The sequence below is a fragment of the Larus michahellis genome, chromosome 6 (genome assembly GCF_964199755.1).
Source record: "Larus michahellis chromosome 6, bLarMic1.1, whole genome shotgun sequence".
In the NCBI taxonomy this organism is placed as follows: Eukaryota; Metazoa; Chordata; class Aves; order Charadriiformes; family Laridae; genus Larus; species Larus michahellis.
Genome location: NC_133901.1, coordinates 53603108 through 53628727, shown reverse-complemented (window position 1 = coordinate 53628727; position 25620 = coordinate 53603108). Strand labels below are relative to the sequence as shown.

The 25620-nt window shown below is 36.1% G+C and overlaps 1 protein-coding gene across 9 annotated transcripts in view; it reads left to right on the top strand.

Moving 5' to 3' along the window:
* The window catches only part of ERCC6 (ERCC excision repair 6, chromatin remodeling factor), a 49491-nt gene that overhangs the window by 10412 nt on the left and 13459 nt on the right, over positions 1–25620 (top strand). For 8 of the 9 annotated variants that reach the window (XM_074591281.1, XM_074591278.1, XM_074591275.1 and 5 more), the window contains 5 exons: positions 7862–7987; positions 11768–11926; positions 16472–16607; positions 23650–23820; positions 24305–24481. In XM_074591281.1, the coding sequence (XP_074447382.1) occupies positions 7862–7987; positions 11768–11926; positions 16472–16607; positions 23650–23820; positions 24305–24481 (769 nt within the window). The remainder of the gene's footprint in view (positions 1–7861; positions 7988–11767; positions 11927–16471; positions 16608–23649; positions 23821–24304; positions 24482–25620) is intronic. The other variant, XM_074591279.1, reaches the window with a different exon arrangement.

Here is a 25620-nt window from a genome sequence, read left to right as displayed (position 1 = left end):
TGTTGTCCCTTTTCTAGTATAAGGGTCGAACTTCATATAATGAACTTCACTTTGTTGATAGCATGCGTATTTTCAATTAACTACCTTCAGTAAATGTCTTTCAAGTACTTTTATAGTCCTCTAGAAAAATCACGGGTTCCAACTTGAAAACAGCTGCTCTAGAGTGGAAGGAGGAATATGTATTAGAGCTATCAGTGAAAGGTGATTGATGTGGTGCTAAGGCCCAGCAAAGGAACTCAGTTAAGGCTTGGGAACTCGAATTTTACACTTCTATGGAAATATAAAATCTTATGGATTTAAATGAAGCTGTATCAGAGAAGGGGTCAAGAAGCAGAGGTATAAACACCATCTCTTCCTGTGGTGAGAGGTTGGGTTGCTGTGGAGGAAGAGGTATCTTCTGATAGCATAGGTACTGACAGTTGTAGAATTACAGGTAAAAAAAACCTCAGGTGGGATGAGCCCAACTTCACTTTCATGTCCCAGGTTACAAAGGCAGATCAGGAGCTGATATTGAGGCAATAGGTTTGCTCTCCCAGGGTGCTACTTTTCAAAGTTAAAGCATAGTTTATTGCTCTTGAATAGAACATTTCAGCAAGAGGCTAATCTGAGCAATGTCCAAAGGGTCAAAAAGAAATATGTTTTTTATTGGATGCATTAACAAAAATTAATTGTACTTAATTGGTAAAATATTTACTATGTTATTGAATAAAACTGTACTCTTCACATTTAAATTAGACCAATATTAAATCATTTTTAATTCAGTGTTTTCATCAAGAGTAATTTATTTTGATTGAAAGTTTTAATATGACTCACAGTTTAAATTCATTCAAACACGTTTTTTAATAACGTTAAGATTGTGACAATTTATCCTTAGCAAAGTCATATCATAGACTACATTTCTTTTGGTTACTAAAGTTACAATAAAAGCCTAAATGAATTTTAGAAATATCAATAACTGTAATTGCTACCAAAACACTACATCTCTTAAAAATTTCATAGCTACAGTTATTGTGGCTGTTAAGCTGCAGCTGTCCACATTGACGTTTTTATGCTGACACCCCCAGGTAATCTTCATTATGGGAAGTGCCATGAGAAAATAAAATGTAGTGAATTAAGAAACATATTAAGAATGCTATAGAAATGCTGTCATTTGCTTACATTTATGTCTTGTTTCATGTCAGTTTTACTTTTGAATGCAAATAAATGGGTGAGATTATGGTATATTTTACCCCTGAGAGAGGCAGGGGAAAATCCTTTAGGATTACTTTAGTCTTCTGAACATCTAGTCTTGTGCTTGGTGCTGAATACAGTCCTGCGCTCTTAAAGATGGAAAATGAGTTTCCTTTACATAAAAACTTTTCAGAGATGGGACTTGAAGAGATTGGTCTGTGTCAAGGGGATAAGATGATGATGTTCTTAAAGCATGATAATTAGCTAACTGCAGGACTGCGAAGCATCTCTAGGACAAGAGACTGTTTTCAGCACAGGAGCTGGTGTTATCTGCAGTAAACAGGGCAGGCGGGAGAGCACCCAGCTCTTTCCTTTCCTCCTGAAGGCAACTCCTGAAGGCAAGATGTGATCAGTGGAACGTGAAAAGAGAATTCAGCTCACGTTCTCACTAATTTCAGTTCTTTTCCCTTGCGTGGGTCTTGCCTTTCTCTAGTTACTGTTACTGGAGCCATGTTGCTGTGCAGACACGCAGAGCAAAAATCTGTTCCAGAAAGGGTAACGTCTAAGGTGAACCATAGCTTTCAAGAGTAATGTAGCAAGGAACATCAGGGTTATGGAGACTAAGGTAAATAAGTAGGATGCTGTCAGGCAGCTAAAAGATAAGTTTCAGATTCAGTGAAAAGTAGCATATCATCATTCCCAACTGTCCTTCATGCTATTACCAGCTGAACCTAGAGGACTAAGTAATCAGTCTCTAGGATGGTGCTGGGGGTCTTGGAGACTTGATCTGCATAAACAGGTATGTTATGGATGTATATTTTTGTCATACTCAACAGTGACCATCTTGGTCTAGAAGTATTCAGAATTGGTGCTGGTGGAATCTTAACCTGGTGCCTCCTGCCTGGTGGAATGGTGGTCAGGTCATGGCAGAGCCAGTTTCTTTGAATGGAATGAATGAATTCACTATGGAACGAGTGAGGGAACACCTGTTTTCACCTTTTTTTACCTAGGACCACAAAATAAAAGTAACCTTGTATGCCGATTAAATGCATAGGAAATAAACCTTTTCTGTGTTTTCAGCAAGAAAAACTGATGTATGGTTTTCTTGTATTATTCTCAAGACTTTGCAAATGTGAAAACTGCGATTTGTCAGGATTGTTATTTTGTTTTGCATATTAATCCAAGTTTTCCTTTGCATGTATTAAAATCCAGTGCGTAAGTATAACCAAGTAATTTTTGCTGCTTATAATATATGTAGTTAATGTCTTACAGTATTAGTGATGTCAATAATATATCTGCATAAAGTAATATCTTGGAATCAAAACAAAAAATTATCAGTCTTATGGTCACTATTCCCATAGCAGTTGTCAGTATGCATTTGCCTGCTGCTTCAAGGAAGGAATTACATGTCATGTTACAGGAGATAAGTGCCATATCTGTGTCTTCTTCTGTATTCTGTATAGTTCATGGAGTACAGTTGTTTGAATTCTTCAGTTACTGTCCAGTGCTCAGAGACAAGGCTAGGAAAGCGGCTTCTTTCCGTGTCTTCCACGTGACATCCAAGCAGCTGAGTAGCTGGAAGTTGTGGCTATCAGTGTACAAAGCAGTTGAGAGAAAGAATCAAATCAAAAAATAAAATTTGCTTAAAAATAAGTTGTTTTTTCTCAAATCAGATCAGTTTTCGTGTGCTAGCTGTCTTTGAAGTATCTGAGTCACTGAATCTCTTGATGTTTCGGAGTTATAAATTAAAACAGGATTAAATATTACCTTCCCTAAAAGATACTTTCTTAGAGCATCCTAACTGCTCTTTAAAATGACAAAGCCGAGACACAAATGAAGATATATTTTGGCTCACTCACTGAGTACACCTTTCATTCGAAGCTCAAGTGTGTAATTGTCTACATCAGTCTTAATTTACTTATGGAGACTTGTGGTACTAACTGCATGTATTTCATCTGTTAGGATGTACCAATTAAATCCACCCATATAGACCATAAAAAGTTAGATCAGAAAAGTAATGCTGAATGCTTCAATTTAGCAAATTAGAATAATCTGTAAGGGATTCTTAGCTGTCTAAAATAGAAAACATATTGTGCTTCACAAATGCAAACTATATTAAACACTCAGCTTGGTTCCTGACTGTATTTTTTTTAAAAAATCAAATTGTTCTCATTACTGTTTGGGATGGAGAATTTCTTTCTAGGGTATTGCAATAAATGGGAAATGGGCTTAGGATCTCAATGCATTCTTATATTAAGAAAGATTTAATTGTATGATATATGGCTTTCATACTGCGCTTTCAGAATGAAACTGTATTTCTGTCAGTGACAGTGGACAACATAAAATAGATTTCTCAAAGGTCATGCTTTTATTTTCAAGAGACTTGGTGGTATAGTAAAACCTGTATATTCTGGTTGTTTAGACATACTAATGGTGTTTAACTGAGGTGCGTATGGTCAATACGTTATTCTGTAGTTAAGTGAAATATGAGCTATGTTTCTCCCTCCAAAGTTTGACTTCTGGGGAAAGGTACAAGAGCAGACTGACCAACTGACTGATGTGGTCTAGCAAATGGTGTTTGCCCTCCCATTGCTTCAGCCATTTACATATTTACACTATTTTAAAGAAAACAATGGCGCTTTAGTGTAGAATATCTTAATGCAATGTCTCACATTAACTTCACAGCCTTTCAAAAACTGAATAGCATCTTCAGACTTTGAAAGTTTTTGGTGGTAAAAACAAATTGCTGCTTTTTCTTTAAATGCATAATTGAGGGGAAAAAAACCTCCAGACCTTTGGAAGAGATGTAGTGCCAGAGCCTTCAGTACTACAGCTTGTGTAATTATACGCTTCAGTAAAGTAACAGATACAGTGTGTATAAAATAAATTTTTCTTAGGAAAATCAAGTATGGGATTTATTAGTTCAAATTCTAGACATATGTATTTTCTAGGTAGCTAATAATTTTAAGAGAAAACCCAACATTAATCACACTTCTTGCAGAAAATGTAGTAATTATATTAAGGTGAAGCGCCTAAATTCCTGGATAGCTGCAAGCTAAGCTCAGAACGTTTCTTCTTGGTTGTTTCTGGATCACTTTTTCTAATGTACACTAGAGGGCAATGTCTTTCTTCCCAGGGGAGACTGAAACTCCAGTGTTGGCTAGTGGTGATTCGTATTGGAATATAGAATCAGAAGCAAACTCGTGTACAAATTATTTCCCTGATTGAGTTTAATATGGATTATTTGTCTAGCTGTCACTTCAGAAGCGGTGCAGTCTACAATTGTTTTGATTTTAGTGTCGTAAGTAGAAGTTTTCCTCCTTGTTTTGAGTTTTGTCATGACCCGCTCAGATAAAACAATCAAGTTCTGATGTGCCTTGGTTCCAGTAACGACACAGTCTGAAGCAATGACTGTCAGCATTTGTGAATTTGAATCCTGCGTCTTTATCTGTAACTCAGAAGAATAATTGACCATCTGTGTCTGATAGCACAACATGGTGGTACTGAACAAAAATAAATGCTTTTTTATGCTGGGCCTCTAGAATGTGTCATATCTGCCTGCTGGACTCCAGATCATGAATGTTATTTTCCTAAATCAAAAATTTAACAGACTAGTCTAGGATAGATATTTCCATTCCTGTGTTAGGATAACTATATAAAAGTATCTGTGGGGAAAACTTTGACACTGTATATATTTTTAGTAAGTTCTTTTTTTACTACTTAACTGGATACATGATTTCATATAATGAAATAAGAACAATCCAATAATAAACATTAGCAAGTCATCAGTTTTTAATCAGAAAACTGAAGATTATCTTTGTCCATCCTATGGGTTTTTTCCCCTGCAAATGCTGCTTTTTCTCTCCATTGTGATTTTTGCTTATGAAGACTTCCTGTGTTAAGAGATTAAAATATATTCCAGTGAAGCTGGCACTCTAAACCTGTCCAGCATTGTGTTGTCTTAGTTAGTTTTTCAGTGCAATTATTTTTGGCAGTTAATGGAATTTGTGTATATTTGGAGATGGTGGTATTTATTTTCACTTAATAAAACAATACCACAGTTCCAAGATTGTGACTGGTTCCATAAAGTCAGGATGTGTTTTCCCAAAAGATGCTGGTGAAAAGCTGATCTAGAAACCTGCCATAATTAGCTTTCTTTCATGAGAAAGGGTGTATGATTGTGATGTTTGTATATGAAGTGTTGAACTCCTTCCACAGTTCTCTTGTTCCTAACCCAGGTTTTGTTAAACAAGTTTCCGAGAGATGCAGAAACCTTTAAGTGGAAATTTCAACAAGTAAGTGGTCAGGAAGACAAGAGAAACTCTATTAATGCTGCAACTGGAGAAAACACAGCTTGAGCTTAAATCTTGTTATGAGATTGCAGATCCCGTGGAAGATGATTTTGAATGACCTAACAGCAAGAAGAGTCTCTCTTAGTGTTTTCACCTTATTTCATACCGGAGAATGAGAATAGTGTCCTTACAAAGACAGGCATCATTGGTTTAGTTGCCCCAGAACTGCTTATGTAGTTAAAAAATACAAGGAGAACAGTAGACCTTTGTTGCCTGATTGGCTGGTTTTTTCCTCCACTTATGTGTTCAAGATAGAAAACTTGAATCAAATTTGATTTAAAATGGTTTTAGCTAAGAGGATTTTTCTCTAGTGGAGAAGGCACTTCTCATATCAGGCTGGAAGGAGTTACGATAAATGACATTGTGCCAGTCATGCCTGCTCTTAACATGACAGAGCTAGATAGCAGCATGGCTGAAGTCTTAGAAAGTTGGAGCAATGCTTGAGATGACGTTTTATGGTGCCTTCTGGTTTGTTTGCCAGGTTGGAAGTGCGAAATGTCAGAGATGGTAGCTGTCTTACAGGCAGTTCTTTGAGAGAAGTTTTAACAGTGACTTCTGTCTCCCTTCTTTTGGCTAGTTAGGTCAGGATATAAATCAAGGTAGTGAAACTGATTAAGTTTCTGTAGCTGATGGTAATGTCAGCTTTAGGCCAGAAATTAACATTTTTATGATATTGCTTCTTTTTCCTGACACGGATAAAATTGGGCTGGTAGTTTGAAAACATAAGGCACTCAGCCCATAAGCTTAAAGCACACTGTATTGTCCGTAGCAAGGCTGGAAATAAAATACAGTTTGCACGTCAACCTCTAGATGCAGTTTATCTTCAAATGCTTGAAAGCAATGCAGAGCTTTACAGAAAAATCCTGATTAATAACTTTTAAAATTAAAAAAAAAAAGAGGAAAATGTTAATTTCCTCATATTTTTAAATAGTTCAGAAATCCTTTTTCCCAGAATATGGAGTGTGTTTTGGGGAAGAGGGTTGGGGGTTTTGTTTTGATCTTTAGAACTCTGTTGATCCATTTTCCTGTTCTTTTTTTGGCTGCTACAGAGGCAACCTAAGCTAACAAGAAGCTGTTTGTGTAATGGGTAAATGGTAAAATGTTACCAGGACGGAAGCGGACTATTCACTCACCTGTGATGTTTGTCATGCAGAAACTAGAGGCGTACTGGAAAGCTGTTGCATCCTATGAAGTCCTTCTCCATGCAGTTATTGCAGGACTGTTCTGGAGCGCATTCTCCAGGGTTTCTTCAATGCAGTAGATTTCATTGCTAAGTGGCTTAACTTACTTTTTTTTGGCCTGAATTTTCCATTTGCATCTTTTCATACCATCACTACTATTTCTAGTTCTTTGGGACCTGAACGATTTTAGCTTTCCTGTTCTATATTTCAGATACTTCAGATATATCAGGTCTCCTTCAGCCTTTTTCTGAGACGAAATATGGCTGCTTTTCCACTGCATCTAGAAGAGTAACATAAGAATGTTTTTCATCTGTTCTGTAGCTTGCCAGTTGCTGTAGGGATTTTGTTGGTTTATACACCACATTCAGTGTGCCTGCAGTGAACGGCACTTTCATGGGAGAATTCCAGCAAAACCCAAATTGTCAGCAAAGTGCTGTGAATTGGTTAGTACATACCCAGCTAGCAGTAGCGTACACTTTACTATTACAGGTGGATGCTTTTGGGTCACTAAAACACAAGTTCATAGTTTTCTTGGATGTTGAAGATTTCTTTCGTACCTTTTCAAAAGCAGGGGAGAATGATGGGATGGGAAGGCAATTCTCTAACCTGCCTAGAGTCCAAATAAGATTAGACTGCAGACCACAAATCACTCTGTAATTTTATAACCTCAAAAAACTCATTGCCTTAATAATGACCGCTTAATAGATTTAGAGCATATCACCCCAAAGATTGTGATGTCTCCAGCTGAGTCCTCTCTATGAGATTAAACTGCTGCGCATTTCTCTATGTGAAGGAAGTTATTTAAATATTTGGTTAAATTAATAAAATAGCTTTGGAATACCTAAGCTTTATTCATATTTTTGTGGGGTTTGTTGTGGAGGTTTAGGAATTTAAGGTAGCCAGATTTTTTTGATGGTGTCAACTGTTGATTCCATTGAATTAGTATTTATGTCTGTAGAAAATTGTAACTAACTATACTAATTAGCTCTACTATTATTATACTATTAGCTATACTAATACCAAAGGATTACAATTTAAATCATGACATCAGAGAATGCATTTTTGTTGGGTTTTTACCTGATGGAAAAATTCAGTGTAATTTTCATATAGTATCTTTTCTATGCAATAATTGTATATCGACTCCTTGTATCACTCTAGGAGGTGGCAAAAAGAATGTTTGAAGGACAAAGAACATCAAACAGCTGAAGAACTTTCTGAAGAAAGTGACACTGAATTTGAAGAGGGTTTCAAAGTACCAGGATTTCTCTTCAAAAAGCTATTTAAGTATGTAGTGTGTACTTTATTTTAATATTGTGCTGCTGTATGGTGTTAATAATATTGGTAGTAGCAGTTATGGTGATTTCTGGGTGCCCTTTGCTGTAACTTTTACTTCAGTGAATGATGCTTCAGCTTCTACTTCAGTTGTTTCTGTAGGATTATTTCATTTTAAAAGGCTCCAGCATCAAACCTCAAAGAACCTAATTTATTACAAGCACAAGATGCAGTTCCATGAAAATACAGATGATAACTGGCTGATGTGAATATTGTGAATGCGTATTAGTTAAACTATGAATTGAGAAACTCTCCTTGTCTATTTTTATAAATGTTTTCTCTTACTGATAAGTGCTTTCTTTTAATTCAAGTGTAGAGTGGTAAAATAACTTTGGAGAACAAGGTGTTGGCAAGTTGTGATAAATGAAAACAAGAAATGTAGGTGTTTGTGATTGGGTGGAATGAGTGAAATTTTCTGCCAGCAAAAAATATGTAGAACTTTTTCTTTAAATAACTACTCAAAGTAACTACTTATAATTCATATTATAAAATAGTCTTGAACATTTTTCCCAGTAAAATTTTAAAATATGAAGAGTGCGTTCGTAATTCCTTTAGTAGGTGGAAAACACTCTACAACTCATTCTTTCATCGTTTAATGCTGGATTTGGACGTGACTGCTTTCTGTTTCAGTTTTTTAAGACCATGGTGCTCAGTGATACTTTCAAGTTCATCACAAAAAGCTATTTACAAAAGGCAGCTCAAACAATCTAGCAGCTGACAAGTTAACTTCGTCCATAATCTCTCCCTTAACTTTCATGCATAATAGGCTTGAATTCGTTTTTGTTGGCAACATTTTGCACAGCAGGAAAAACATCTTTTTCAAAAGCTAACTCTCTAGAATCTTATAATTAGTGTAGTAGAAAGCCCTGGTTTATAACGAGTGTGCATGGTATCCCTTCCAACAGGACCACTTAGTCTTAACCTCAAAGAAATTATTACTGTTGTCCTGCAGTTACTTCAGGAGGAAAGCACTAGCTCTGAAATGGATTGAGTTAATGACTTGGTTGCCAGGACCATACACAGCCAATATGTGGTCTCCAGTTGTTTATGCAAAGGTACTGCAGAAGTAATCATCCTGAGAACGGATGTGTGGTCTGAGCAACCCGAAGGGAATTGAAATAAGGCGGACAACTAAAAATTAATCTTGGAGATATCAGCCTCGCTAATGAAGGGTATCCCTGCAAGCATGAGTCAGTTGGCAAAACTTCCTAAGTGGTTAGAAAGATCAATTGAGTTGAATGATTCGTCTGACTTGTAACTTAAATGCTGAAATCTCCGATGTAGGTAGGCCCATAGTCAATAGGCATTAAACTTTCAGTTCTGAGCAAGTTCAGTACAAAATGTGGAGGTATATTGACCCAAGGAGGTGTGTATAGCTGTATACTGGAAGTGTTCCTCCTGTATTAGCTGAATTGAATTCTGAAAACGTTAGCTCGCACCAGAAATAGTAGACCCTTCTTTGGTAAGCCTGTTAAAGTGGACTGTCTGTTTCTTCCCTGTATACTTGTCTGCTTTGAGGAACATTCAGCAAAAATACAATTGGTGCTGCTGTGGAACAAAACCAAACATAGTGAGCAAGACTGACTTACAAACATTGCCTTATACTGTCTGCACTTAGCCTGAGAGAATGCTGTCTGTATAAACAGGAAACCAGGTTTCTTCATTAATTGCTTTCAGTGTGTGATTTCCCTGATACCTCTGAAACGCAATTTTATCTCGGCAGCAATGCAGCTAAACGCTGCTAGCTACTGTGGTGAATTTTGAGGGGTGCATCACAGCATGATTGCTCATGTGAAGTACAGTCCAAACACAACTAGTTTGGAAGACAAAGCGACATTTTTATTTTACTTCTGTGGTAATTTGGGGGTAAAAACCAAAATATTAAAATTGGTGCAATGAAAGCATAAGATTAAAGAGATTTGATTATCTCTCCTTACAACTGTAAAAATTATGGGAGGGAGGATTTACTTTAATTTTTGCATAGTTGCAATTATTGCATGTTTATATGATTATACAAAGAAAGCACCTGCATCTTTTCCATTTTTAGATAACCTTAGAGCAAAATTCGTCACAAACTTAATTCTCTACTGTGAAACTTTCTCAGGAGAAGGAGGAAAGGGAGAAAGATGCTTATAAATGAGGCTAGCTTTTAAGCCCTGGATGTAATCCTAAGAAATAATACAAAATAATATCAGGAAGTTCTTGAATGGTTGTCTTCTGAAGAGACATGCTGGACATTAGTCTGGGGGAGCAGCTTCTGAGTGGAATTAAGGTTCTCTGCAATTCTTTAACATTTCCCTCAGAAAGTGTTTTGTCTTTATGAAATGTCGTAATGGTAGCATCGTAACCCAATTATAGCTAATCCCGCAAGCCATTTCATAGTTGTTTTTAGATTGCTGCATTTTTAAGGTGAATTAATTTCCAATAAAAGGGGTTTTTTAAGGGCTTCTTGGTGTAATGCATTTGAGACACCAGCAGATAGTATGATGTCTGAACCATTAGATGTGTTCTTTGATCATCTTTTTCTAACTACTCAAGCCATTTGTTTGTCTCCGTTTAGCATTCTTTAAATCCATGCAGAGGTCCTCATGAATTGATTTTTAATAGTACTTAGTAGACACTAGTGTCATTAGCTGTCAGTAGTCCTAAATATTACTTGTTCAAAGAATGAAACAGGATTTTGAAATGCACACAAGACAATGCCCTAAAACAATCACTACTTAAAAAAAAAAAAGGGGGGGGGGGGTTTGCTCTTTGCTATGCTCTGCACTCCAGGAATGCATGCCATCAAGAAAATGTTATCAGTAACCTTGTTCTTCTTAAGTTACAAGACACAGAAGTGCTGAAACATGTTTTGGTTTTTTTTTTTATTGTATCTTAAATATACTGTTTCTTCATTTCTCTCTGTCCTGTTTTCAATTTAACCCATACATGTGATGTGTTATTCCTGCTTGTCTTGCTATTTCATATCCTTATAAAAAAGCATGTCCTAAAGTGATTCTCAGTGCAGCATCTTAGCTCCACCTTTTTAGCTTCCCACTGTAAGTCTTGCTTTCTAGTCTACATCTTTCAACTGGAATGTATTTTACATTGTTGCTTCTACAAGTTCCAGTGAATGACTGCCCTGATACTCTCACATAATAGTGCTCTGCTGCATCCCATTCACTGAAATAGTTTCTATTGTTTTGCCTTCCAAAACATTTTGCCTTTCTGGCTTTTTTTTTTCTTTCATTGGAAGAGACTAAATGTTATTAAATGAATTTATGTGAAAAGAAAGCATGCTTTGGCAGATGTGATCGGTTTTCACAGTGGAGTATAAAGTCTGTACCCCTTACAAGTCAAGCTTTTCCTTCAGTTCAAGGTATATGTTCCGAATAATATAATTTACTATATCCTTACATGTCATCTTTTCTGAAAAGATAATGCTTTGTTAGAGTAGCTTTCCAAGTTGCTTTTAACACTTAAAATATACATGAAATAAAATACCCTCTAATTACCATGACTATCAGTTTAATTAGAAATGTTTTAGTGTTGCATAAAGAATGAAAGTCACATGTAATGTCTGAGTGCATCAAAAATGTATGACCTAGTAAATACAACACTCATGTAAAACACACATCCAGCATATTACTGTAACTAGTATAAGAACCTTGCCAAATGATTAATTCATGAGTACTTTCTGTTATGATCTGTATTATCAAACGTTTGCCATCTTCTTTTTCCTTGTTTTAGGTACCAGCAGACAGGTGTTAGGTGGCTCTGGGAATTGCACTGCCAGCAGGCAGGAGGAATTCTGGGAGATGAGATGGGATTGGGCAAGACCATCCAGATAATTGCCTTCTTGGCAGGTCTGAGCTACAGCAAGATCAGGACTCGTGGTTCAAATTACAGGCAAGTGCTTCTCTGCAGACTGTCAGTCTGTGGAGCTCAATTAATATTTCATCAGATGTATTGCTGGTGGAGGAGGGTCCTGTGAATTATTAATGACATTTCAATTACAATATTCCTTTAATTCTTTTAGTGGGGGACATCAAAGGAAAAATTTTACGAGACAATGGAGCTGTAGGGCAGGAAAAATTAAACATGTAACACTTTTAATGAATTCCAGGCATTGATGCTTCATTTTGCAGATGAGCTGCACTAGATATTTTGGGTCAATACAGTGTCTAAGGTTAGCTTCCACAAATGGATTGTTTACAAACTCAATTACATTAATATCAATAGTTTACACAATATGGAATTTTAAATTAGATGTAATACCTTTAGTTCCATTTATTAAATTTTACATTAAAATATTTGTTCTGGCAAGCCACCAGGTAAAAGCTTTACAGGAAGTAGCAAGCTGATTTGCAATGAAAGTTAGAGTTTCTGATAGGCAGGGAATTATCCATGCCAAAAAAATAGCAGTAATAGTAAAAACACTAACTTATACAGAGGAATTTCCATCTACTATTTTTTTGTTGTTGCTCTTCAAACCTATGTTAGAGTGACTGGCCTTTCTTACAAGATCTCTTACGCTTTTTTGTTACTGAACAATGCTTTAAAATTCCTTCTTCATGGGTGAAATTACCGGAAAAGATACTTGTTGTTGTCCTTGGGTTTACAAATGCACGCGTGAATAATACTTGATTTTTCTAGTTCTGTTGGCCTGTTTACCTGATGTAAATTACTACATGCAATTAAGCAAATATCATAGTACTACGCTAAACAAAAATAATTAACCTTGTATAGAGGTATACTTAAATTACGTTCAACATGTACATGAATTGTAAAATAATACTTTAAGGAGAAAATATTACTGTCTTTTCTCCAGTTGCTGCCTACTGTAGCCTTTATATAAAAAAAAGCCATGTCTTTGATCAACTCAGGTGAGTTGATTTACTTTGATGTGGCTGCCTGATTTAAGGATGCTACTGTAGAGATTATTTTGTGTAATTATGTTCCCCGCCCTAGTTGGAATACCACTGAACGGATGGAAATGCTTCAGGAACATCTCTTGACATTGTTACACAGTTACAGCTTTAAGACCTAAGGTACTGCAGGGAAACTACAATAAAGCTTTGAAAAGGCCAGAATATAATTGCACACCTAAGTTGCAGTGTTCTTTCTGCATATAAGATAATGTGTTCAGTTTCATTTTTTTGGTTGGTGCATGTCATTAAGTCCATCATGATAGTAATTCCATGGGAAGAAACAAGGTTTAATTTTTTCATGAAACTTACTCTGATTTTGTTTGTGTGCTGTAAGGCAGTGGGTCTAAACAACTTGATCTTTGCATATTCAAGTATTTTCACCAAAGGCACTTTGAACTGGGAATACGGTAACACTGGCTAGCTAGCTTCTATGTGAAAACCATCTAGTCTAGTAAGCAGAAGACCTTCTGGTCAGTCTAGCTGAGAAGTAGGCCTTAAGAGTGGACATAGTTGTGTTGTCAGCATGTTTAAACGTCTTCCAGCCTGGCTCATATCTCATTACCTTGATGTGTAGGTGAGGGTGGTGTAGTGTACTACTGTATGAACCTGGCACTGCGGGCTTTCCCAGCCTTAGCTGGCCTTCCGTAAAATGAAGATAATACTGGCATTCTTGTGCAGAATTGCAAAGATTGTCATATTTGGAGGCACTTGAGTATTAAGACAGTAGGGTCACTTTTGTTGATATTCAAAATACTCAGCTTTATTTTCTATCAGTGAAACTTTCTGCAAAAGTATTCTTTCAAATAAGATAAATAGAAATTTCCTTTTGTAAACAGCTTCCAATTCCAATTTTCTGATTTTGAAGGAGCCTGAAGACTAGCTGAAGTAAGGAACTACTTGTTAAGTGGAGTATAACTTTTACAAAAATTAAAATGTTGTCTCACTTCTAACAGTTCCTGAGCCAAACAGCTGGGGAAAGACAAATGTCAGGTGAGGTATCATAGAAGCGTCGTGGCTATGGTGGTGTAAGGATGTGAGGGAAGCAAGACCTACAGAGGGGAAAGGTCTATTGTTAGACAAGCTGAAATAGTTGTAACAAGCAAAAACTTTCAGACTAATGGTCCCTCCACAAGAAAAAACAAAACAGCAGCAAAGCTCGAGTAACCCATCTCTAGCCTGTATCTAGGTTGAAATCTGTTGTTGAAACCTGTTGAAGGGCTTGGGGGTCCACAAGTTTACTTCTTTCCAAATACATTATTTTGTTTAATAATGATGTTACCTTTCCCTACAGACTTTACTTCATTTATTTGAGAGATCAGATGAGAAACTCTGCCATAAAGTTCATACACTGATTATTTACTCATCTGTGCTGCTCAAGATACTGAGATGTAATCATAGACGTTAAACATCAAGGCTCAGTCTCTCAGTGGCAGAGAGATTAATTTCCATGGTGATTACATAAATAAAAATCCATTGCCCCAGAAAATTTGTATTGCTCTTGCTGCCCCGTTCTTTTATTTTCACTAGGATTTAGTTGTCATTTCAGTTTGATTTCGTGCATGGCACATAGAGTTGGTTATAATGCAACATGTTTTCCTCTGCTAATTTTTTGAGTACTTAAAGATTATAAATCTAGTATGACTACAGCTTCCTTTTTCCTGGTGGTAAGTTGCAGGAATAGATCTTATTTGCAATTCTAATCACATCCAAGTGACTAAGAACTAATAACGGATACTTGCTGTGAATTTGGGTTTTATAAACCAGCAGCAACAGAAGAAGAAAAGGATTTGAGTATGTTGGTCATTTATGATATTGCCCATAAGCTATTACTACAATGCAACTGTGAAAAAGGGACAGAATACACTATGACACTATTCGGGGTAGGAACAGGGCAACATTAGTACCCTGGCACAAGGCACCAGTAAGACTTTGGTTTGAAATGTTATTAGTGTCACCTTTGTTCAAGGAAAACAAATATAAATTGCATGGGCAGCAGAGCAAATCTGTTGCAGGGATGAGGAGAATGAAGGATGGATGCCTCCTCAGTGTAGCAAGCAGAAGCGTGTGGTTTGTTTAGTTTTGTGAAACAGCACAGACTGTGAGAAGTTAGATGACCCTTTTATATAAATAAATAACAACTCTCAAGAGAAGAATAAAATGTTGGCTAGTGGAAAGCGGTTAGAGGCAGACTAGACACAGAAGAGGTTTCACACAACTGAGTGGAGGGGGAGTGGATTTTCTGAAAATTGATCACAGGAAGTGTGAACTCTTTGTCTAAGCTGAGGGGAAAAAAAAATGGGTAAACCCAGCATATGAGCTTGTTTGATGACGACCAGGGGAATAAACAGAGGTAACTTGTTAATACCCATGAAGAATAAGAAACTAAGGTGTTCTGGGAAAGTTGCCTTTTTTGCTATAGATATTCTTAAGAGCAGTGCCTTTTGGTATAGATATTTTAAAAAGCAGTAGCAGTGGTTATTTTTATTCATAGCATTAGCTTAAGCTGGTTTTTGCATCTTCAACTTGGAGTGCTGGGAATTTTTTAATTGGACTATGTAAGGTTGTTACATAACTTTTTTTTTTTCATATTGAAAGACATAAGCAACATCCAGGTTGTCAGTCTGCGTATGTATAAGCTTTTAATACAGAATATTATTTCTTAATGTCAGCTATTTCTAAAGGCATTAACAGTGTTTTTTTTAAAGCAGAGTATTGCTGGTGTCTGGCAAATCCTTCTTTATTGCTATATGTATGTGGTCTTGAATGTACACCATGATCTTTTGAATTGTTTATTTATTATCACTTGAATAGTCAGCCACACACAGATGAGTATGTAGTAACTGTAGCCATTTTCTTGTTTGGCTGTTGTGCAAGAGGTTTTTCTCTTCTTAACTTTAATACACAGAAAGACTGTTTCAAACGTCCTCAGTAATTCTCAGAAACAATCATATGATTATGAATAAGAAACTTAGGAGACAGTGTAAGCCCAGCTCAGACCTCAGCTTCCATGGATAATGTATTCTGCTGCTTTAGAGTCCTTGTCTTATCTGTAAATTATGGTGGTAATAGTGCAGTATATTACCAACATGAAGCAGAACACCTGTGTGTAAGTCCATTTGTGAGACACGAGCTACACATTCTTTTTAATAGAAGCAATAAAATAGTTGTTTGTTAATGATTTCTTTTCTCTTATAGAAACAGCAGCCACCCAAACCTGATTTGTATTGCCACACGAGGAAGTTCCCTTATGCCTTATTGTTTGGAGCTTTTCTATTTCTGTGTTTATCTTGATAGATGCATCCATTAACTGTTCAGTGGATAGATTCTTATAGCAGTACCCCTTTCATCTTCCTTTAAAAAATAGACTTCCAGAAAAACAAAGTGCCAGTTAATTTCCATAGCTCTCATATTACACTTGAACTATAAAGTGTGTCATTTTAATATGTGTGTATTTTAATGAGCCACTTAATATAGAGTATTTATGTCATGTTAAACTTTTTTTCTCTTGAATACTTTATTTTAGGTACCAGGGATTGGGTCCAACAGTGATTGTTTGTCCGGCTACTGTGATGCATCAGTGGGTAAAAGAACTCCACACTTGGTGGCCTCCATTTAGAGTCGCCATTCTACATGAAACTGGTTCTTATACCGACAAAAAGGTAACAGTTGACATCTGTTTTGTAATTACAGAAGCTCCTCTTGGAGGAGATCCAAGCTTTCTTCCCTTTTTTTTTTTTTCTTTTGTGCTTGCAAAAAAAAAAAAATCCCCTCTTTCTGAATGTTTCTGCGTAAGCTTGTGCTCTTTCTCCAATTGTTTTCAAAGAAGAAAAAGGTCGCTGTCTTGTGTAGATTTGTTAGGAAACTGGACAAAAAGGGGATGACACAAAGTACATTTACGTTATGATATAGACTAGCATTGCCTGAACAAATTAAACATAGTAACAGGTTTCTTGGTTGAGCTCTGCTTGTACTGTAGTCCATGCTAGGAGTTCATGACTAAGACTGTTTGTGTACCAGATATGTGCTTCTAGTACTGGTGAATTCTTTCTTAGCACTTTTGTGCATCAATATGTCATTGATCTAATATTCAATATGTTTTTCTTGCACAGGCAGTTTCTCTTCAGTTGGTCGGTATGTCAGGTGCTATCACCTAGTCTCATTTTCTTTAATAACAGTGTTAACTTTGTTTTCTTTTTTTCAAGCAGTGCCTTTCCTGTCTTTTAATTTTCTTGTTCAGCCTCTTAATATGCATGTAGTTGACAAGCCGGACTTGTCTGAAGCTTCAATCCTTGGTACCTTGCAGGAACAAAACAAGGAAAACTTAGATTTTTGTTTTCTCTTGGCTTCGTCTTTCAGATGCTTAAATGGATTTTCAGGATTCAGCAAAGCATTTTTAAATTTCTCTTTAAATATTTATTGAATTTCTTGTAATAACATTAAAATGATATGGTGCTTAATTGCACTTGATTAAACGTATTCTGAGGTAATTGATGCAGTTACAGTACATGGCCAAAAAGGAATAGCACACTCTAATGTGCTAATAGCTTCCTGTTGTTCAATTAACTTGGTATGTTTTCAAGCCCTAAAAGTCTGTTGACCTCAATAACATGCTCGCATGTCTTCCTAAATTAAATCGTGTGTGCTTATTTTGGGGTATTTGTTAATTAATGCATTTGACAGACTGGCTCAAATTTTTCCATCTGCAGGAATTTTGTCAGGTTTTCAGGACTTCACCTTTCCATTGTCCTCCCGCAACTGCTTACTTGACAACTTTTAAGGAATTTGTATACCATACAATCGCTTTAGATAGGCTCAGTTCTCTAATTCTGCCCTAATGCCTCATCGTCTGAGAGCTGCAGCAGTATGCTTTAAACAAGAGTCACTGCTGATGTGGTCTTCACCTTATGCACTTTTCTTTTGTAGAGGCTTCTAAATCAGAGAAGGGCAAGCTTTTGACTAAAGTTAAGTTTAAAAAAAACTTTAAAAAAAAAAAAAAAAACACCACCCCATATCACATCAAATACAGGCCAGGTGATTTACTCCAGCCTAGAATTTCTTTTCAGTGTACGTTCTTTCTATGAATAAGTTACTGCTGATCTGATCTCTTGACAATTCCATCTTCCGATAACCTGTGGCATTACAGGAGACTGCATTGCATATATTAACTTTATAATACTCATCCAGGGACCGTTCTGCCCTTACGCCTTGGCATAAGGCATAAACTTAAATAAATTTAAGAAATAAATAAGAAAATTATCGTTAAGCTGCGTAAGAACATAAATTTGTTCTTTGATAGAGATTAATTTTACATGGCCAAAGGCCAGGTAGCTGTGCACCTGTGCTCTCAATGTTGCACAGACCTGTTTGGAATTAAACTGACAATTCCGGGATTCGCCTGTTCTGTTAGTATATCATGGTTTATCACAAAGTAAATCAGAAGAGGCTTGTGTTGGACAACAAACTTGCAAGAAGACAGGACTGGGAAACTGAATGTTGTTCTTTGCTTTGGAGTAAGAAAAGTTACTTCAGCCTCTGGACTAACGGATGTTAGAAGGGTCTGAACCGATGGAAGAACATAATTGTTCCTCAAATTTTAACTGGACATAGGACAGTGAAGATCTTTAATGGATTTTTGAGGAATGCATTATCCTGTAGTGCTTGGCCAGCAGGTTGTTCATGGTGAAACAGTATTGCAGCTTGTTCTGTAAAGGCCTATAAAAGAGGGACAAATTATTTCTAAGGAACAGAGAAAGATTAATGTTAAAATTCATGAAGGAGAATTTTTGAGGAAGAGAGTTAAGCAATGACAGGTGTCCCGTAAGGCAAGACAGTATTTCATAGCAGAAAGAGGCAACAGCTGAAGTTTCATTTGATAAAACTTAAGTTGATCTTTTAGGTGAGATGCATCTACATAATTATTACCATAATATTGTCAAGAATCCTGAAATACTGGTAAATACTAAATCTTTCAGTACTGGTGAAATTACATGCTTTTATGAATAGGTGTTTTCTGTTGCACCTGCTGAAGTACCCAGCCGTCAATGCAAGATCCTGTCTCCCAGTTCTTTAGACTTGCCCATAGAAATATTTGCTTGACAGAGAAGAGTGAGGAGCAAATCCATTCCAATTGTTTTATCATAAATTGGTACTAGGCAATACCTTGCACACGTTTTTGGTCAGTGACAATTCTTTAGTGTCATAAAAAGATGCATGGATCATTACGTTGGCATATCCTCTCTTCCCAGTCCATTTTGATTTTCTTTGCAAGGAACTTTAGGATTTTCCATAATAAATGGTATTAAATAACAGCCTGAATTGTGAGTACCAGATTGGCTGCAAATCTGGTCAGCCTGTTTCAGATGAGTCATTGAGATGTACTGCTTAGGTATCTCTGCTGCTATAGTACTTGTGTAGGTTTTTAGCATATGTGATGCTTCAAAAGAAAGACTACTTCATTCCTTTGCTAAAATAACAATGGTAGACAATTTTGGCAGTAAGGGAGAGAAGCGTAAAGTTCCAGTTTTACCCCTTGAAATATGACTGCTCATTTAAAGGCCTTCAGCTGTCCACAAGGGAAGGCAGGTTGGTATTTTAGATGGTGGAAGGAAGACATAATAGCAAGTTGGATAGGTTTCTAAGACTTCAGAGCTAGTTAAAAGCATTTGGATGAAATGTAAAACTTGCTTTTTTATTATTGTTGTTTGCGATCACAGAAGATCATTTGGGATTTGTGTGATCGTAAATGTGCGTAAGTTGGAATCAGTAGTAAGAACCAGATTTAAGTAATAGTCTTCCCCTATGAAGTCAACTTTCAGTTTGAAAAACGTACAGCATTTGTGTCTAAATATGTCCTGTGGTGCCATCTTAGGCTATTAACCTCCTACTATGGTTTACACTCAAATCTGATGTAGCTTAAAGTGAGTTGTAAGTATCAAGTGCTTGGAGATCTCTAAGGATGAGAGAAAATAAAGAAGTAAATCTAATGTAGTGTATCATAAATACTGTTTTATTTATGGTATAGAACAGAAGATAAGGGGAAGAAAGCTCTGTAAGTGTAGGGGCAAAAAAGCCTCTGTACAAAGAGTTGTCCTGTTTCAAAACTTCTGATGACACATGAGCATTTGTAAATCATAGAATGTAAGAGGCAACATGAACTTTGGTTATCTTGGTTTAACATAGCGCGTATGGAGGGAGGCTGTATTTTTTAAGATCAAGGCTGAACTTCTAATTTCTTGGTCTTCAGAAGAGGTATCACTGATCTTAACAATTCTTGATGGTGGTAATAACATACCATCTGTAAAGCTGTAACTTTATTTTCCCTTATTCTTGTCAAATGCTGGACATACAATGCAGCTCTCAAAAGCAATTGTCAGTTCATGATACCTGAACCCGTGGAACCATTGATTTGAAGACAACTTTGCACACTGAAGATTTTAGACCTTGTACCCTGACAGTAGAGTACGGAATCTACATGTAAAGAAAATAAGCTGCAGAGTTTACACTTACTGGTATGACTGCATGTGAAACCTCTGTTTTAGCCAAAGGTTCTAATTCTGAGTTAAGGACCAGACTCAGATAAACTTAGTATCGTGCCACAAGAAGTAGCATTCTTGTTAAACATGTAGTATGTAGTAAGTGCTTTAGATCTTTTTATTACAACTTTTACATTATTAAACATTGTAATGTGTTCTTTTGAAGCCTCTTCATGGTGCCATTTAGATTGTTTTGTTGGGAGGAGGGAAATAATAGCGGTTTTATAGGTTGAATTTATGGATCTCTGGGCTTAATGGTTGGTTATGCGATACTGATAAGCCTTCTTAAGAATGCATTTTTGATTCACAAGTGATATATGGTTGTGTAAGTGACTATATATTATTTCTGTAGGTTCACGCTTGCCTTAAAGGTATCTGAATGTTTAGAGCATTTCATAGTTACCACTAGTCTAGTTCTTTAAGTCCAGTCTTAACATACACATTTCTATTTAAGAAAATTATCTTTTTTAATACACATTATAGAACAGTTCAGGTCCTCTTAAATATTTTTAAAAGACTACTTTATGCTAAAAAAGATAAGCCTTATTTCTATAAGCATGCGTCAAAAAAATTGTCCTGTTTTTGTAGCTTCAGAAACAAACTTGTAGCTACAGCAAGGTACCAACAGGAAAAAAACATTTTCTTATTTCCTTAGAATAAATCATAAACGTTTTAGCCTTAAGAAATGGTGCTTGCCAAAAATCTTCCCATCTTTGTATATTACATGTGTCCCAGTGAAGACAAGGCAACACAATCAACTTATCACCCTAACTTAGGAGAAAATACCGTCCTTGAATTGTAAAGGCTTGAAATAGCTGTGCTGAACAGAACTTCAAGATCAGAATTACTCTACTTGCATGTTCCTCTATTCATTAGCATCTTTTAAAGGCCAGAGTTCAGAATTTGAAAGCTAGATTCTGATGTGTAATCTTTTGGCACTAAGATTTATCTCTCTTAAGATGATTTTGGGGGGGGGGGTGGTTTTTGCATTGCTTGCTTCCTTTCTCTCTTTTTTTTTTTTTTTTTTTTTTTTTTTTTTTTTTTTTTTTTGTAGTTTAACAGTGCATGCCCTGAAATCATAGAATGGTTCGGGTTGGAAGGGACCTTAAAGATCATCTAGTTCCAACCTCCCTGCCCTGGGCAGGGACACCTCCCACTAGACCAGGCTGCTCAAAGCCCCATCCAGCCTGGCCTTGAACACCTCCAGGGATGGGGAATCCACAACTCCGCTGGGCAGCCTGTTCCAGCATCTCACCCCCCCCGCCCAGTAAAGTATTTTTTCCTAAAACCTAATCTAATATCTTAAACATGCCTGAATCTAACCAAACAGGAATTGTGAATTAAAGAATACATAATAAAATAGCATAAATTCTGAAATGCCACAGCCTCAAAACAGTGTGCATCCAATATTAAATCTGTTATCATGTTTTAAAATATTTAAAATTATTACAAAAACTGCAATTAAAGCAAAGGGAACCTCTGAGAAAGTACCCAATGCAGTAAAATGAGTTAATAAGTGTTGTAGTGTGAGTTGATAAAATTGTGTTGTTGTATTTCTTCATTGTCAGCACAAATCCTTGTTTATTAAAAATTTAGCTTGAAGGAAACTTTAATTAATTACAAGTTCAGTATATCCTGACTAGGATTCTGCTGTGGTGTGTTTACAGTGAATGGCCTTCATGTGCCTGTGTTTCACTTCTGTTCTCTCTGCTACCTGACAACGTGATTTATGGCTGTTGTTTCTACTAGTCCACTGTTTGCCCTCTAGGAGGGATTGGTCTCTTGAGCCTCCATAATAACAGCAGCACTTTCACAAAACATCTTTTAATGACAACAGTGTAGCATTCTGTAAGTCAGGCTAATTGCAGACATACCCTATTAATTGCAAAAACTAGGAGAGGTTACATATTTTACAAGCTTTTAATTTGAAATTGCCCGAGATGATTTGTCTGAAGTGTGTGGGTAGAGATGGCTCCAATATTCTATGACAGGCCGTTGCTGAGACTCTAGGACATGGCTGCAGACTACAGGCAATGTACCAGGTAGAATTAAGCTTTGGATGTCCTCACCTGCCTAGAAATCCTGCTCTGTCCGTATCACAAATTGTTCTAAAGATTGCATATTCTCTTGAGAATCACGATGTCAACATCAAATAACATGTCATAGTTTTATCAGGAGATGATAACCAGAAGTAGAAATTCTTGAACAGTTAAATGCAGAATTGCTTTTTTGAATCTTAGGGTATGTCTGAGCACAACATTTTACAGTAAGAGATTGTGAACTTTTAACCCCATCTGCATCTTTGAGGTGGATTTTTCCCTTTTGTTTTCGATGGTTTTGTTTTGTTTTCTTAAAGGCACTTCTAGTAATAAGGGTTTTGTCTTTCCTTTAGCAAATTCTGTGGTGGTTCTATTCTTTTTTTCTTTTACATTGGCTATGGTTGTTTTATCCAGAATCACCTCCCAGCCCATCATCTTCTGTTTAAGTCTTCTAGATTTATGTGGAGGATAAATGCAAAAAAGATGAGTCTTGAATACTGTGAATGCTGTGGAAGGTGATGTAGACTGTCCCTTCCCTACATAATTTACAGCTATAAAGGCTAGTAAAAACATGGGGAAAGGATATAACTTACAAGAGAAACACAAAATGTGAAGATTAATAACAAATATGTCAATCCTGTGAATGAAAAAAAGGTTGGACAGAATTTAGGATTAACCAAATAGATTTTTGTGATTGTTGTTCGGTTTTTCACTTGTTTGATTTTCCTCTAATGTTCTAGATCTTGCATGCAGTACACAAAGCTAGGTCTGTGAGGTGAATGTAGGAGAACTTGAAGAAGCCGGTTACTTTAATCAAATTTAATGTTTGTGTTTCAGGCATTGCCTAAAAAAAGCAAATTAAAAAAAAAACACCTCACTGTTTCCTTCTGACCAGGTTTCAGATCAAATTCTGATCTGTTATACCACAGCATTCAAGTGCTTCATGCTTTTACAGATGAGCTAAGAATCATATAATCAAAGCCTTGCCTATACTTATTTTCTTTTCAAAGTAAATTATATATCTGCTTTTTCAAAACTTCTTGTGTGTACTTTGCACAGCAAACCTGTAGTTCAGTAGGTCTGAGTTTTCTGTCTCGCGGTTACTGACAACATGCGCCTTTTGCTTTTAGGTGAAACTAATTCGTGAAATTGCTTCATGCCATGGAATTTTAATTACGTCTTACTCATACATTCGACTGATGCAGGATATCATCCACAGCTATGACTGGCATTATGTGATTCTGGATGAGGGTCACAAAATCCGAAATCCAAATGCCGCAGTCACACTTGCATGCAAGCAGGTACTTTATCAAAAACAAATGAAATCTTGTAAGTGCTGGGTGGGAGGTTCCAAAATCTAATAGCCTATACTACTTTATGATAAAAATACACATTTGGCCATTAATAAAGAATAAAAGCATAAGTCATAATGGTCTATACTGGACTATTTAATTTACTTAACGTTTTTAATGAGTTTACATCAATAAATTTATAGAAATATGGTAGAGGAAAAAAAAAAAAAAACAGAAATGTTAAATTGTGTAGTAACTTACCACTGGAGATAAATATCAAATTGCTGGTGTTCATTTTCTGCTAACAGTTGATGGACAATATATGCAGAAAGCTGTTTATTTCAGGAATATGAATTTCAGGAATATTTCAGGCCACATATTTTAAAATGAGAATTGATTGATGGTGAAATTGAATATCCTCTGAGCCTGGAGGGAGGTTACACCATGAACCATGAGAATAACTTTCTTTTGGTTTTGTATTTTTTATTAATAGTTCCGCACACCTCATCGAATCATCTTGTCTGGCTCCCCTATGCAAAATAACCTAAAGGAGCTCTGGTCCCTCTTTGACTTTGTATTCCCAGGGAAACTGGGAACACTACCTGTGTTCATGGAGCAATTTTCTGTTCCAATAACCATGGGAGGATATTCCAATGCCTCTCCTGTGCAGGTAAACGCATCAAAAATGTCTATTTGTTTGAAGGAAACTGTTATGTTGTTTCAAAACTGACTTTCAAATGTACCTTATCCTGTGTGTTCTAGATGCTAACGCAAAAGAGAGTTGCATGTGTTTTACTGCTCTGTGTGTGTGAAAAGAACTATGAGACCATTCCATCTGTATGGGGTTATAATTTATACACGAGTTTTTCTTGTCAAAAGCCCAAAAGTTTAAATCATTACAAGTATTATTTGATATAAAGTACAGAAAAGCAAGTTGGGGTGGGAGGTGACTGATCTCATATTTTGATGTATTTAAATAGAACTTTCGTGTTTGATATCAAGCTTTGGCAAATTATGCAATAGAGGAATTCTTAAATCCAAACTGAAAACTATTCTCATTGAAAAAAGCTAAAATAGGCATTGGAAGTCTGAAAGTAGATAAACTATTTAATTTTGAAAGCAAAAATTATTTGGAATATTATTTTGAAGAAGTCTATTAATCTCTGTAGTTGTGTTTCTCAGTATTTATGACTTTTTTCATTTTTCAAATTAGCTGATAGATAAATTGTCTGCATAATAATCTGCACACTGTTTCATATGAATGCTAATAAACTTGTTTCCTTTTAAATATTATTTGTAATGTTTTACACACATACATTCTAAAGTTTTATTTTCTTTTTGAGTTTAAGTGCTTCCCTTGTCTAAAGCTTAGTAATTTACTAAATTGGACAGCCAATTTGTTTTTTACGTATCAATAATTTATTATATTCTTTGTTTTGCTTTAAGAGAAACGAAGGTATTTTTAGCCATTATGTACAGTTAATACCCAACTCACACATCCATTACCCATTATAGAACCATATGCTCCATTTCAGGCCAGAGTGACCTTTAGTTTCTGTGATCATGGGGATTTTCTTGTACTGTTGGGTTTTGGTTTTTTTTTTTAATAGTCTCAAGCGGGCACTAATCTTCACTTATTGTCTAGTAACCACGATTGCTGCAGGGTTCTTTTTTGATCTTCAGTATGCGTATTGGCAGTTTTTCATGAGGATTTTGGTTTTGCGCAAGCTTACATTTACTACATAGATTGTTTTCTAAAAGAAATCTCTCATTTCTGTTCTCTCTTAAATTCCACTAAATTAGGAAAGA